Source organism: Sabethes cyaneus, chromosome 2 (genome assembly GCF_943734655.1).
Source record: "Sabethes cyaneus chromosome 2, idSabCyanKW18_F2, whole genome shotgun sequence".
NCBI lineage: Eukaryota > Metazoa > Arthropoda > Insecta > Diptera > Culicidae > Sabethes > Sabethes cyaneus.
In genome coordinates, this window is record NC_071354.1 from 76,551,820 (window position 1) to 76,565,658 (window position 13,839).

A 13,839-nucleotide genomic window follows, 5' to 3' on the forward strand; every position below is an offset into this window, starting at 1 on the left:
TAGGTGCGAAATGTGTACCAATCAACAAAGGCAAATAAGAAGGCGTGAATGAAGCGAATTATATAGAAGATAAACGAAGCCACTAATAACAGTGACAGAGTGTAGATAATGTTGGTGTTAATGGTTGAAAATTAATTGTTAATTAGTGATCAGTCCTGCCGGTGCAGAACAGAGAGAGAGAGAAAAAAGGAACCGCGGCAGAAGAAAATTGAAGTGTAATTCAGCGGCGGAACGAGCCAAACCGGAGCACTTCATAGTGATGAGTTTCGATCGTACGAGTGCAATGTAGGAAAAAATATGTGCACGGAATTGCTGATAATGATCTCGAATAGCATGTGTCAGCATTAAGTGTAACATTTTTCATCCAGTAGAAGGAAACATTGAGTGCGTGTGTGTCTGCATGTTTGAGTCCAACATGGATATGTCAGGAACCATGTCCGGAGCGAATGGCCTCAATATGAGGCCATTGTTTAGCGGATATCCTTTCCAAGGTACTAGAAACTTTTTATTTGAACTTAAAATGATCCTTAAGCTAAAACGACTAGTTCAAGATCAGCATTATTTTTACAGAAATCCTATGTTTTCTGTAGCTTGCCTTAAACAAATCAAAAACCATAGACTTTCATGCAATTTTTAATATGAAGCTGCTAAAATTCAGATTTCTGTAACTTGATGCCCAAGGTAAATGAGCAAGTATACACTCTATGATTTGATATGCCACGTGCATGAAACATGCACTCTGTGTCTTTCAGATTATCTAATATTTCTTGTTCAATTCACTTTGTGCGTTTCAGATTCTTCTTCAAAAGTTTCAATTCATTTTTCTATACGTGCTATTCTCCTCAAGATTTCATGTGAAGCGAATATCCGAACGTTATGGAAAAATGTTGTAGAATTTCAAACAGTTAGTATTATTTCACAGCTAGGGATTTTCTGTTTTGTGCTTTCTGCGGATTATTATCTTAAAACTGCCATCTAACTCTACTTCCTCCGCATTTAGTTTCAATATTTTTGTCAATATTAAAAGGTACGCACTATAATCAAGAACTTGTTATTGGCATACAACGCTAGACTTTCAAATTAAATTTCAAATTCATTTTAAATTTAATTTAAACATGCAATATCAATACGAGCAAATATCAATATTTCTGGTCAAAATATATTTTTCTTATCTAGACAGAATTTAATCCAAGAAATCCATTTTTCTAATCATTTATTACCTGCACGCATCTGGTAGTTTCTAAAAAAAAAAGTTTGTGACACTAATAGGTATAATATAATACTTTTGCGATTATCACAGCAGTTTCTTAAAGTTTACTGAATTTCTTCCTATTGCAACTCTGACTTAACAAGTTTCCTGGAAGCTTACCTACATAAATATAACACCAATTCAAATATAACACTATAACTACTAGTCAAGTTTGTGCGTGTGGTTTGAGATGCAAAGGTTACTACTAATCTCACTAGATAATCAAAATAATGTTATTATTTTGATATGAGACATGCAACTCTTCTTTTTATAGACGATCACTCATACAAACCTTGTAGAATTTTGTAACTCAAAAAAGCGACCGTAGAAACACTCTTGGATATTTCTAGAACTTTTAACAATATTTTAATTACGAATTACCGGTAACCAAAGACGGAATGTTTACTCGCGCAATTAATTTTTTGTAGCAAAAGTCACGATGCCGCAACCACCATGCAAAATCCGTGAGAATTGTGCCACCATCATACAATCGCAAAATATCCTATTTGCTCGCATTACCATCAAATGATTTAACGATTTATTAAAGTAAACATTTTCGCACAAACAGTATTAGGTAGATTTGCTAAGCTCGGCTGGACTGCTCGTAGTTTTACTTTGCCGTTGGTAAAACCAGCAAAATTGCGAACGATTCAAGTGTTTGTATTTGTTGCCTGGGAATAGTAAGACTCGTCCATTGTGAAATTTGTAATGGCTCAGTACTTACATAACTGACTAACAGCAACGACCAAAATGGCTACTCATAGGTGAAAGGGACTGTTTGTCCGATATTTGTTGTTACTAGAAATCGTGAGTATAGGCACAAAATTTCAATTGACAGGTATCAGCATGTGCTATTCAAGCCCCAAATACCTGATTTCAAATATATGAGAATATTCGTAAGTATATATACTTACTTCGAAAAATTAATAATATAGACCACCGTCAGGATTTCATGTCTTCATGTCCGCTCCAGTGTTTGGCCCAGTAACTCAGACTATATGGTCAATAATCCGTACAGATTGCGCAAAATGTTTGTTGCTTACAAGTAGTGATGTCAATGAATCTGAATCTGATCGCTCCTATGTTCTTAATCGCTAGAAGCGATTTTTTCATCCCCGCTCAAGAGGAAACAAGTAACCAGAAATGTCCATTTCCATACTTCAGTTAGAAACAAAACATCACGCGCTTCCATTGCAACGTTACAGGACTCAATTAGCAGGGTATTTTGCTCCTTCGTCGTAATTGCCTATTCGCGTCCTATCCAACACAAATTATTAAAAATATCAGCCTTTTTATGACACACAATGCAAAACTAGTTATTCCCTAATATTTTAGTTAGTTGTCTATCATACGTGATCAATCAAAATGAGCTGAGATCTATTTAAATGTTTTTATCATTAAAGAAGTTCTCCTACGTTTTTTCGTGCGACGAAAAAGACAATGCCAACTAATCGTTTTAATTACCGTCAATCATATATGAAAATAACTCACGCAAGGCATTGTCGTTATTCTACAGCCAGGAAAACTTGCCTGATCTGCAGAAATTTTTTAGAATAACATTTTTCATGTCGTCCTACACAAATACATGCGCGTTAGCTTCGTAAACATTGTTGTGATTTTTAGTTCGGACGGTGAAACATTTTGATGGACGGATTTTAAAACGGTACGACGAATTTTAGAAATAAAGTCAGTTGCGTAATTTCAATAGTATGCTTTAATAATCGCTTTTCAGTGATTTCAAAGCTCACGGATCGAAAGGTAAGTGTGTTTTAGTCAAATCAGCTCAAGAACTTTTGAAGTATTCATTGAGTCCATTCAACAAATGATGAAAATTAGAATGGCTTTAATTATTACGACGGAAATTATAAAAAACCCCTAATTCTTTTTACTGTGAGCTAGTTCCTGTTTTACCAATAGCAAAAAATATTAGTTTGATACTTGTTGTTGCTAAAGATCTCATGATACCACTGCATCTCCACAAGTATCATGGGATAGGATTTTTACTAGTAGACGAAGGCACATTGCACGTGAAATCGGGCTTGGAATTGAAGTTGAAATTGGAATTAAATTAAACTTGGAGATGGATTTGAAATTGGAGTTAAAATGGAACTTGAATTGAATTTGAATCGAATATGAAATTAGACATGAAATTGTATGCGAATTTGTAAATTTCGAGTTGAAATCTGTCTTGAAAAGGGATATGATTTTGAACTTAAAATTGAAGTTGAAATGGAGCTTAACATTGGAATTATAGTTGACATTGAAACAGGGCTTTAAATGGGACAAGGAATAGGACTTGAAATGGGACACTAAATAGGACATGAAATTGAGGTTAGAACAGAATCTAGAATACTACTTGAAATTGAACTTGTAATTGAATTTGAAATTGGAATTGGTATCAAATTAAACTTACAATTGGTGTTGAAACCGGACATTAAACGAAACGTTAATTTGAACTAATTAAGACCTGACAACAGGACCTTTGACTATTTTGAACTTGAAAATAGGACCTGAAATTGATCTTGGCACTGGACGTGAAATGGAAGTTGACATCGTGAATTTGGAGTTGAAATTTAACTTGTAAAGGTACTTAAAACTGAAATAGGACTTCAAATTGGAAACTGAAGTTGTGGCGGGGGTCTTAATGGGACATGGAATAGAACATGAAATAAGAGATATAATGGGATATAGAATAGGACAAATGATACATGAAATAGGATATGAAATTATAGTAGCGATTGAACTTAAAATTTTAATTGAAGCTTTTCTTGAAATTGGAATTTAATAAAACGTGGAGCTGAAAATGAAGTTGAAGTTTAAATAGGGCACAAAATTGACTTTAAAATTGAAGTTGAAACGGGACTCAAAATGGGGCATTAAATAAGACTTGAACTAGGAAACTAGAAATTGAACTTAAATTTTGCCTAAATTTTTTAATTGAAATTGGACACTTAGGCCATACTAGGAGGAATTATTTTATTTTACAATAAATTTTATTGACAGAAGGTGTGACATGTGTCTCAGTAGGTCCCAGCCTGAGCACGCCAGTGAAGGTCATCATTCCAAAATGAAAATTTTATTTTAGTACATTATTTTCGGCCATCTCTTGCCATCTTGGATTTCGAAATGATGCCAGGCATCGATGTTTGATTATAAGCTTTCTTCAATATTTTATTCAACTGCTATCCTTCACATTACTTGTCCTTGGGTATCGATTCTTAATGATTGCAAGTGGTGTCTGTTCTAAAAATAATCAAATTTTAGTGTTTAGCCATTTTGAATTACAACGTACCGCCGGATATTAGACTTCGGCTTCTAAAAGTCGTAATCGTGCTTTTAATAATATTCCACGCTACGATTTGGATTTCAAAACGGCATCTAGAAATCATCTAGATTTTAAAAATATCTGTATTGAGAGAGTTTTATTGCAGCATTCTGCTCGTTATTTTCAATTTTTGCCATTGACATAAATGAATTGCGACCATCCGACCATTATTTTGATCTATTGTAGTATACACCTTATTTTGAAAATCTTATTGGCTTAAATGTATAACTACTGGAGTAATTGCGCCAATTTTTTTACCCCAAATACTTAGAATTCTATATAGCTAATATGTGATTTCAGCAAGAAAACGCTAGTTACTTCACGGTAGGCGAAAAAATGGACCACATGGGCGGCAACTATTTCCTTGTTTTGTGCCTGGAAATTGGCCAGCTAACTCGCGGTCGTGACCACTCTTTGTGGGGTTAAGTGAAATCTCTTCATCCAAACGAATCGAAAGGGGATTGATGCCTTAGAAGACAATATTACCGCACAGATTGGTTGGAGAAACCAGCCGAAAAGCTAGAAAGAGCTGTGAAATATTGGACTTTTTCCATGAAATTATTTTCTACAAGTTAGTAAGCGCGCAGGGCGCTATATCTCTGCATATTAGCGTTGATAGGAGGAAATGCTTATCAGCGTAGGGACTGTATTGGCTCGTTTCATTGTGCCTGATTTTTATTTTCAGGTACAGTTGGATTTCGAATTTGGCAACAAATGCGTGTTGCCAAAATCGAAACCGTTCCAAAATCGAGACCCTTTTTTGATATGAAAAAATTGAATGTAAATGCATTAGAAATTGACTAAACATTATTAATCAAAGATTGCAACCATTTTATGTTTGAAAAGTCCGCAAAGAGCTATTCGTCCGGTACAAATAAGTTTTCGCCAACCTGCAGTAAGACGTAGTCCTACGGCAATAAAAATATTATTGTTCGAAACATTCTATAACTGCAAACTGTTTTCTTGAACACACTGTGGGCATCATTTTTTCGGAAACAGACTGATATTTAAGCATATTTTTTTAAGTGAAATATTTTGTGTTGCCAAAAACGGATAGTTTTGTTGCCAAAATCGAGGCATGCCAAAATCGAACCATGCCAAATTCGAAATCACGAGGTTTTCGTGTCACCGTAAATCTCGCATGTGCATAATATTTTATGATTCCAATTAACAAATTATGGTGGATTATGTAGTACCATTACCATTATATTAAATTTATAAAAAAGGTGTATTTTTGACCTTAGTTTTCGTAATTACTAGCTTTACAAGAAAATTTTTGAATATCCAGGTTACAACCGGTGGGTGCATACATACCGAGTACCGTTTCGTATGGTAATTTAGCGTCGTTTATTTTCCCGTCTCGCTCGTTGCATTTTTTCTGACTGCCGTTTTTTTTGATGGTCATTTTGAATTCATTTGAGCACACTTTGCAATGGCGCATTTACAAACCGGAACTTTTTTTGAAGCCTTATAAACGCGCATTTGAGTCGTGAAATCGGTTACTTAGTAACATTGTGTGTAATTTCTATCAAATGATTATCGAATATCAAAAACTTGAAAGCTTTTACACAGCTCCCTAATAAAGTAGTCATAGTTTTGTTATCGAAGGATGCCAAAAGGTATCTCGCGCAGTCTTTTTGATTTTGATGTAATTGCCAAAGAGACACGTTTGTCTCAGGACGGTTTTCGTGTATAGCAACAAATGTCTATCGGTATTTAATAACTGCACGCGCGCGATTTCGATTGAATCGAATATATTGATATCGTTATCGTTATCGACCAAAGAAAATGTAAGAAACCCACTATTTTAAATATGTCGCAGATAAATCTGTTCGGAGCAGTAAGTAATTTTGAGCTGTGATTCAAACTATTTCTATTTGTTTGTGGATATTAGGTTGCTAGTGTGCACACCACATAATAAATGCATTCATAGATTTTTGTTAACAACTGCTGTCTAGACGAATAACAATATTGCATATCTAGAATTAAATAAAAAGAAAACTAATCCAATTTAATTCTACTATGTATATGGTTACGTTCAACCGTACGGTAAAGGCACATTTTACTGATGATTTTGATCCCAATTGTTTTGACTTTCGGCGAGGAAATTATGATGCAATCAATATCGCATTACGAGAAGTAGATTGGGATTCAATCAATAACAGTAATGATCCGAATGAAGCTGTGTCCAGATTTACTGGTAAAGTGCAAGATATTATACTTCAGCATGTTCCCAGAGTTCGTCCGCGTCCCAAGCCTATCTGGGGAAATAAGCTTCTTACTCGCCTCAACCGCTTACGGAAATCCGCTCTTCGTGCCTATCGGAAAAGTAGAAATCCGGTCAATCGATATCGTTTTAGCTCGGCAAGCAGATCTTATAAAGCTTTGAACAGAAATCTGTATAGAAATTACGTACGCAAAACAGAACGCAGTTCACGATTGAACCCTAAAAGTTTTTGGAGGTTTATCAATACAAAACGAAAAGAGTATGGGCTTCCCTCTAGCATGTTTTTGTCATACAGTGAAGCGACGACAGATAGTAGCGACTTGTTTGCTGAGCACTTTGCTGGCGTTTTTAATACTGCATGTGCTTCGTCGAACGATTTTTTTTCCATGTGTGGACTCATTACTGCGACCAGTTGATCTATTGTAATATCGCCCGGGTGTTTGCTGTTTGACCTGCACTACATTTCTTTTTGCTATAATCGGTATTGAGTGAGCGATATGCTTATTGAATTTTATGTGTGCTTGCGTATATTGGGGTTTACCCTTCCTTCAAAGCTTAATCTACTTTACCCACTTGTTCCTCACTGCCAGTACTATCCCATATTATAGCCGTCCCTGGCGAGGACTCATTCGTACCTCTGACCAGTACACTTAACTATAGGAGGGACATTCGCACTGTCAAGAGGCTTCAGAGGGTAAATATAGAATTCAGCACGAAGGAAGGGTAAATGGAGGGGCCTGAGAATGAACCGGCTAAAGTCACTTCACTACGAATGGCTTGATTCTACTAAGATTCGAACCCACGACCACTCGCTTGTCAGAGTAGACTCGGTAACCTTGCGGCTACGGAGCCCCCCTTCGTCGAACGATATTGCTACAACCATGGCACATGTTGCTGACAATGTGATTACCGCTGAAATATTCACAATCACAGACGAGGAAGTTGCTAAGGCCGTGCGTAATTTGAAGCAATCCTATCGCCCTCACCCCGATAGCATTCCAGTTGCTTTACTAAAAAATTGTTACGAAGCTTTAAAAATGCCGCTAACTTCCATCTTTAATCTCTCTTTTCAATGCCAACTATTTCCTTGTATCTGGAAGGAGTCATATATGTTCCCGGTGTTCAAGGGCGATAAACGGAATGTGGCGCAGTATCGAGGAATTTCCTGTTCGTGTGCCTGCTCGAAAGTTCTAGAAGCTATCGTAGACAATCGTCTAATGTTCAGCACAAAAAACTATATTTCGACCGCACAGCACGGATTCTTCCCTGGCAGGTCCGTAACTACCAATTTATTAGAGTTCATACACCGATCTGAATACACCGAGAGAGCATACGCCGATCTGAAAGCTGCATTTGATCGTGTCGATTATGGGATATTATGTGCCAAGTGTGATAAACTCGGAGTATCTGTCACGATGGTTGCATGGATAATATCCTACCTACGGGATCGAAAAATTGCTGTGAAGGTGGGAACGTCGCAATCTGGCTGGTTTAGTAACAACTACGGAGTTCCTCAAGGAAGTATCTTGGGTCCTTTACTGTTTTCGTTGTTTATCAATAATGTTACAAAGTTATTACCTCGTGGCACACGACTGTTGTATGCCGATGACACAAAAATCTACCAGGTTATTCAAAGCTACGATGATTGCTTCATGCTCCAAGCGTTAATTTTTTTGTTCGCTGAATGGTGCCACCGCAACTTTTTGACATTAAGCATCGCCAAATGCACTGCCATGAGCTTTCGCCGCAAAAAACAGCTTTTGTTGTTTGATTATCACGTTGATGGAATATCCCTATTACGCAAAGATGTTGTTACGGATCTAGGTGTTATTCTGGATGCTCAATTGACATTCAGACAAAATTACTCCATGGTCATTAACAAGGCGAATCGGCAACTTGGCTTAATTTTGAGAACTGGAAAAGAATTTGAGGATCATGGAACCTTGTTGACCCTCTATTGCTCGCTGGTACGCTCAATTCTGGAGTTTTCCTGCGTTATTTGGGACCCGTATTACGACATCTGGGTGAAACGTATAGAACGTATTCAAAAACGTTTTATTCATCGTCTTTGCCGCATCCTGCCATGGAGAAATCCCGAGAGCTTACCACCGTGTAATGACCTCTGCATTCTTTTTGGAATAAAACCCCTCGAACAGCGACGCAAGGATATAATATTTCAAACGCCCAACAAAATCCTGACCGGTAGCTACGATTGTCCCAGCATCCTCGCTATGCTACAGATATATTGTCCACTGCGCCCGCAACGTCATGTACGTCTTCGACGGGTAAACGTTCATCGCACGAATTATGGTCAACACGAACCCATCCGTCGACTTGCTTTGGCATATAACGAAAATGACAGTAATTTTAATTTTTAGTGTTAGTGCCTTCTGCTGTTTTCTGTTCATTAAAATCATTGTAAAGTGTGCTTAGTTGTTAAGCGTTATATCAATGTGACTATGTGCATAAAAGATGTTGGGTTTTTGCGCCGCTTTGAAAACTGCATTTTCAAGGTGGCTTTTCCCAGCCATATTCTTTATTCATTAAGACTATGATAAGCCGGATGAAATCTTATATATAAAATGGATTTCTGTCTGTCTGTCTGTCTGTCTGTCTGTCTGTCTGTCTGTCTGTCTGTCTGTCTGTCTGTCTGTCTGTCTGTCTGTCTGTCTGTCTGTCTGTCTGTCTGTCTGTCTGTCTGTCTGTCTGTCTGTCTGTCTGTCTGTCTGTCTGTCTGTCTGTCTGTCTGTCTGTCTGTCTGTCTGTCTGTCTGTCTGTCTGTCTGTCTGTCTGTCTGTCTGTCTGTCTGTCTGTCTGTCTGTCTGTCTGTCTGTCTGTCTGTCTGTCTGTCTGTCTGTCTGTCTGTCTGTCTGTCTGTCTGTCTGTCTGTCTGTCTGTCTGTCTGTCTGTCTGTCTGTCTGTCTGTCTGTCTGTCTGTCTGTCTGTCTGTCTGTCTGTCTGTCTGTCTGTCTGTCTGTCTGTCTGTCTGTCTGTCTGTCTGTCTGTCTGTCTGTCTGTCTGTCTGTCTGTCTGTCTGTCTGTCTGTCTGTCTGTCTGTCTGTCTGTCTGTCTGTCTGTCTGTCTGTCTGTCTGTCTGTCTGTCTGTCTGTCTGTCTGTCTGTCTGTCTGTCTGTCTGTCTGTCTGTCTGTCTGTCTGTCTGTCTGTCTGTCTGTCTGTCTGTCTGTCTGTCTGTCTGTCTGTCTGTCTGTCTGTCTGTCTGTCTGTCTGTCTGTCTGTCTGTCTGTCTGTCTGTCTGTCTGTCTGTCTGTCTGTCTGTCTGTCTGTCTGTCTGTCTGTCTGTCTGTCTGTCTGTCTGTCTGTCTGTCTGTCTGTCTGTCTGTCTGTCTGTCTGTCTGTCTGTCTGTCTGTCTGTCTGTCTGTCTGTCTGTCTGTCTGTCTGTCTGTCTGTCTGTCTGTCTGTCTGTCTGTCTGTCTGTCTGTCTGTCTGTCTGTCTGTCTGTCTGTCTGTCTGTCTGTCTGTCTGTCTGTCTGTCTGTCTGTCTGTCTGTCTGTCTGTCTGTCTGTCTGTCTGTCTGTCTGTCTGTCTGTCTGTCTGTCTGTCTGTCTGTCTGTCTGTCTGTCTGTCTGTCTGTCTGTCTGTCTGTCTGTCTGTCTGTCTGTCTGTCTGTCTGTCTGTCTGTCTGTCTGTCTGTCTGTCTGTCTGTCTGTCTGTCTGTCTGTCTGTCTGTCTGTCTGTCTGTCTGTCTGTCTGTCTGTCTGTCTGTCTGTCTGTCTGTCTGTCTGTCTGTCTGTCTGTCTGTCTGTCTGTCTGTCTGTCTGTCTGTCTGTCTGTCTGTCTGTCTGTCTGTCTGTCTGTCTGTCTGTCTGTCTGTCTGTCTGTCTGTCTGTCTGTCTGTCTGTCTGTCTGTCTGTCTGTCTGTCTGTCTGTCTGTCTGTCTGTCTGTCTGTCTGTCTGTCTGTCTGTCTGTCTGTCTGTCTGTCTGTCTGTCTGTCTGTCTGTCTGTCTGTCTGTCTGTCTGTCTGTCTGTCTGTCTGTCTGTCTGTCTGTCTGTCTGTCTGTCTGTCTGTCTGTCTGTCTGTCTGTCTGTCTGTCTGTCTGTCTGTCTGTCTGTCTGTCTGTCTGTCTGTCTGTCTGTCTGTCTGTCTGTCTGTCTGTCTGTCTGTCTGTCTGTCTGTCTGTCTGTCTGTCTGTCTGTCTGTCTGTCTGTCTGTCTGTCTGTCTGTCTGTCTGTCTGTCTGTCTGTCTGTCTGTCTGTCTGTCTGTCTGTCTGTCTGTCTGTCTGTCTGTCTGTCTGTCTGTCTGTCTGTCTGTCTGTCTGTCTGTCTGTCTGTCTGTCTGTCTGTCTGTCTGTCTGTCTGTCTGTCTGTCTGTCTGTCTGTCTGTCTGTCTGTCTGTCTGTCTGTCTGTCTGTCTGTCTGTCTGTCTGTCTGTCTGTCTGTCTGTCTGTCTGTCAGAGAATAAAAAACTGCTGAACCAATCGACGTGAAAATTTGCATGTAGAGGTTTTTGGGGCCAGGAGAGGTTTTAGTGATGGTTAGAGACCCCTCCCCCCACTAAGAGGAGGGGCTCCCATACAAATGAAACACAAATTTCAGCATTACTCGAGAACTAATCAAGCAAATAGAACAAAATTTGGCATGTGGGTGTTTTTGGTGACAATAAGTTATTCTATAGTAAATTGAGATCCCTCCCTTCTTTAGAAGGGGAATTATGACTCCTCTCCCCTTTAAGAGGGGGGGCTTCCATACAAATGAAATACAAATTTCCTCATAACTTGAGAACTAATCAAGCAAATGGAACCAAATTTGGCTTGTGAAGGTTTTCGAGGGCAAAAATTTTTTCTATGGTGAATTAGGACCCCTCCCCACTTTAAGAGGTGGGCTCCTGTACAAATGAAAAGCAAATTTCCTCATAATTCGAGAACTAATCAAGCAAATGGAACCAAATTTAGCATGTGAAGGTTTTTGGAGGCAAGATTTTTTTCTATGGTGAATTAGGACCCCTCCCCACTTTAGGAGGGGGCTCCTAATCAAATGAAATACAAATTTCCTCATAACTCGAGAACTAATCAATCAATTGGAACCATATTTGGCATGTGGGTGTTTTTTGGGGCAGGAATTTATTTTATGATGGTTTGAGACTCCTCACCCCTGGGTAGGGGGATCAGTACTCTCATACAAATAAAACAGAAATTTTGGCGTAACTCAAAAACTAATCGAACTCGAGAAATTTTAGACTCTTTCATAAAACAGTAGTCCTTAACAAGACCTCCAGAAACTATCAATAGTAACATTAGATGATTCGGGGCGAGACGGACACAGGCCGCGAGGCAACCTGCCGTCGGAAGCGCCGGTCACTGCGGGGAGAGGGGGAAACCCCCCGTAGAGATCACTTCTATCTAGGTTTATTTATTTTCCTGCGAAATGGTACTTTCTACGAAAAGATTTTCCGTGAAATGGTACATCCCGCGTAAGGTTTTTTTTTTGCGAAATGGTATTCTGCGAAACTATATTCCGCGTTATGGTCAACCGAGAATTGGTGTTCCGCAAAATGGTATTCGGCGAAATGGTTTGTAATGATGGCAAATATTTAAATGCTATCCGCTTTATTTTATCAGGCTAAGCAATGGGACGAGTTGTTTTCTACTTTACTGTGAGGAAAATTTGTATATTAAAACACCCATGAACTCCCCAGAAACTTGCAAAACTCAAGATTGTGAGAAAGGTCATCCGACATTCACGATTTATGTACAACACAGTTTAATTTGTGGCAATACGAAGTTTGTCGGGTCAGCTAGTATAGTATAAATGTGTAATTTTTCAACGGGTGTTGCTTACACTTTTAGGGTGACCGTGATAGGGAAAATTACGGGGCTAGGGCAAAGATCCTATTAACTCTGTAGCGGCACCGATCAGTCGAGATTCGAACATACGACGACTGGCTTGTTAGGCTAACATTGTACCCCGAAGCTAACAGCCACTTTAAAATCAGTTCAGGTCAAAAATTCTGTACACGATGTTTTCATTGCTTTTATATGTTCTATAAAGTTATTTAGTAGGTTAACTAACTCCCTGAAGATTGTTTATCGCTAGGGTGCATATAGATGATAACTAGCACAGCGTTAACAAACAGTTGTATTAAGTTCCGAAGACGTGTCGATTTCTATATGATCATTTCCAGCTCAAAACTTTAAAAAAAGTCATTTTTTACTCAACTATTTTCGATTGGAATTGGAATTTGAATGTGAAAATAGTTTCTTTCTAAACCTAATATTTGACGAGCAACATTTCAAAAGGTCCAATATGCAAATGAGAAATTCTCTTTGCGTCTCCTCTCTTACGCTTATTACGGCGGCATAAATGCACTTCAATGCGTCTATTTTGTATGAAACGGCTGCTGGTGTTATTGGAAAGCTAATCCTTTAGAAAAAATTGGGTTGAAATGCATTTATTCCGCCGTAATAAGCATGACAGAGGAAACGCAAAGAGAATCTCTCATTTGTACATAGGACCTTTTGACATGTTGGTCGAGATTTCCATGTTTATCTGTAAGTAAAAAACAAAAAGGTATGACAAAACGGGTCTTTATTTTTAAAAGGAGGTACCACTAATGGAGGTATCAATCGGCACCAAATTTAAGATTTTTGCTTTCTGACCTAAAATGAACAATCTGACGAAATTTGGTTCAAATCCGTGAAAGTCGATTACACGGTTATTGGATACTTTGCATGTGTTGACTCCAATAGATAATTTTGAGATTTCACATCTGAATAACTTGAGAACGGCTGGGCCTAAGAAACAGTTTATATAAGAATTTAGTTCTAGTAGTAGTATTTAGTATTTGACTCTGTCAGTTTTATGAAAATTACAAATTCAAATACAAATCAAAAATAATATTTTAACTGAAAATGCCTATGTCAAATGACATATAAGATGGTATAACAAAGGTTCCTTTCACCACTAGGTGGATTAAATCGGTTTTTTTTTTAAATTCACGGCTTATGATATTCTGCTTAGTCCAGAACCTAGTTTGGTGCGCATTAGCTTTGAGCGGGAAAAATTGGTTTTAGGTTTAT

General features: G+C 38.7%; 1 protein-coding gene across 1 annotated transcript in view; it reads left to right on the plus strand.

Moving 5' to 3' along the window:
• Positions 1-415: 415 nt before the first annotated feature.
• The window catches only part of LOC128735602 (protein gooseberry-neuro), a 101,550-nt gene continuing 88,126 nt past the window's right edge, over positions 416-13,839 (plus strand). The window contains exon 1 of the mRNA XM_053830084.1: positions 416-491. Within this exon, the coding sequence (XP_053686059.1) occupies positions 416-491 (76 nt within the window). The remainder of the gene's footprint in view (positions 492-13,839) is intronic.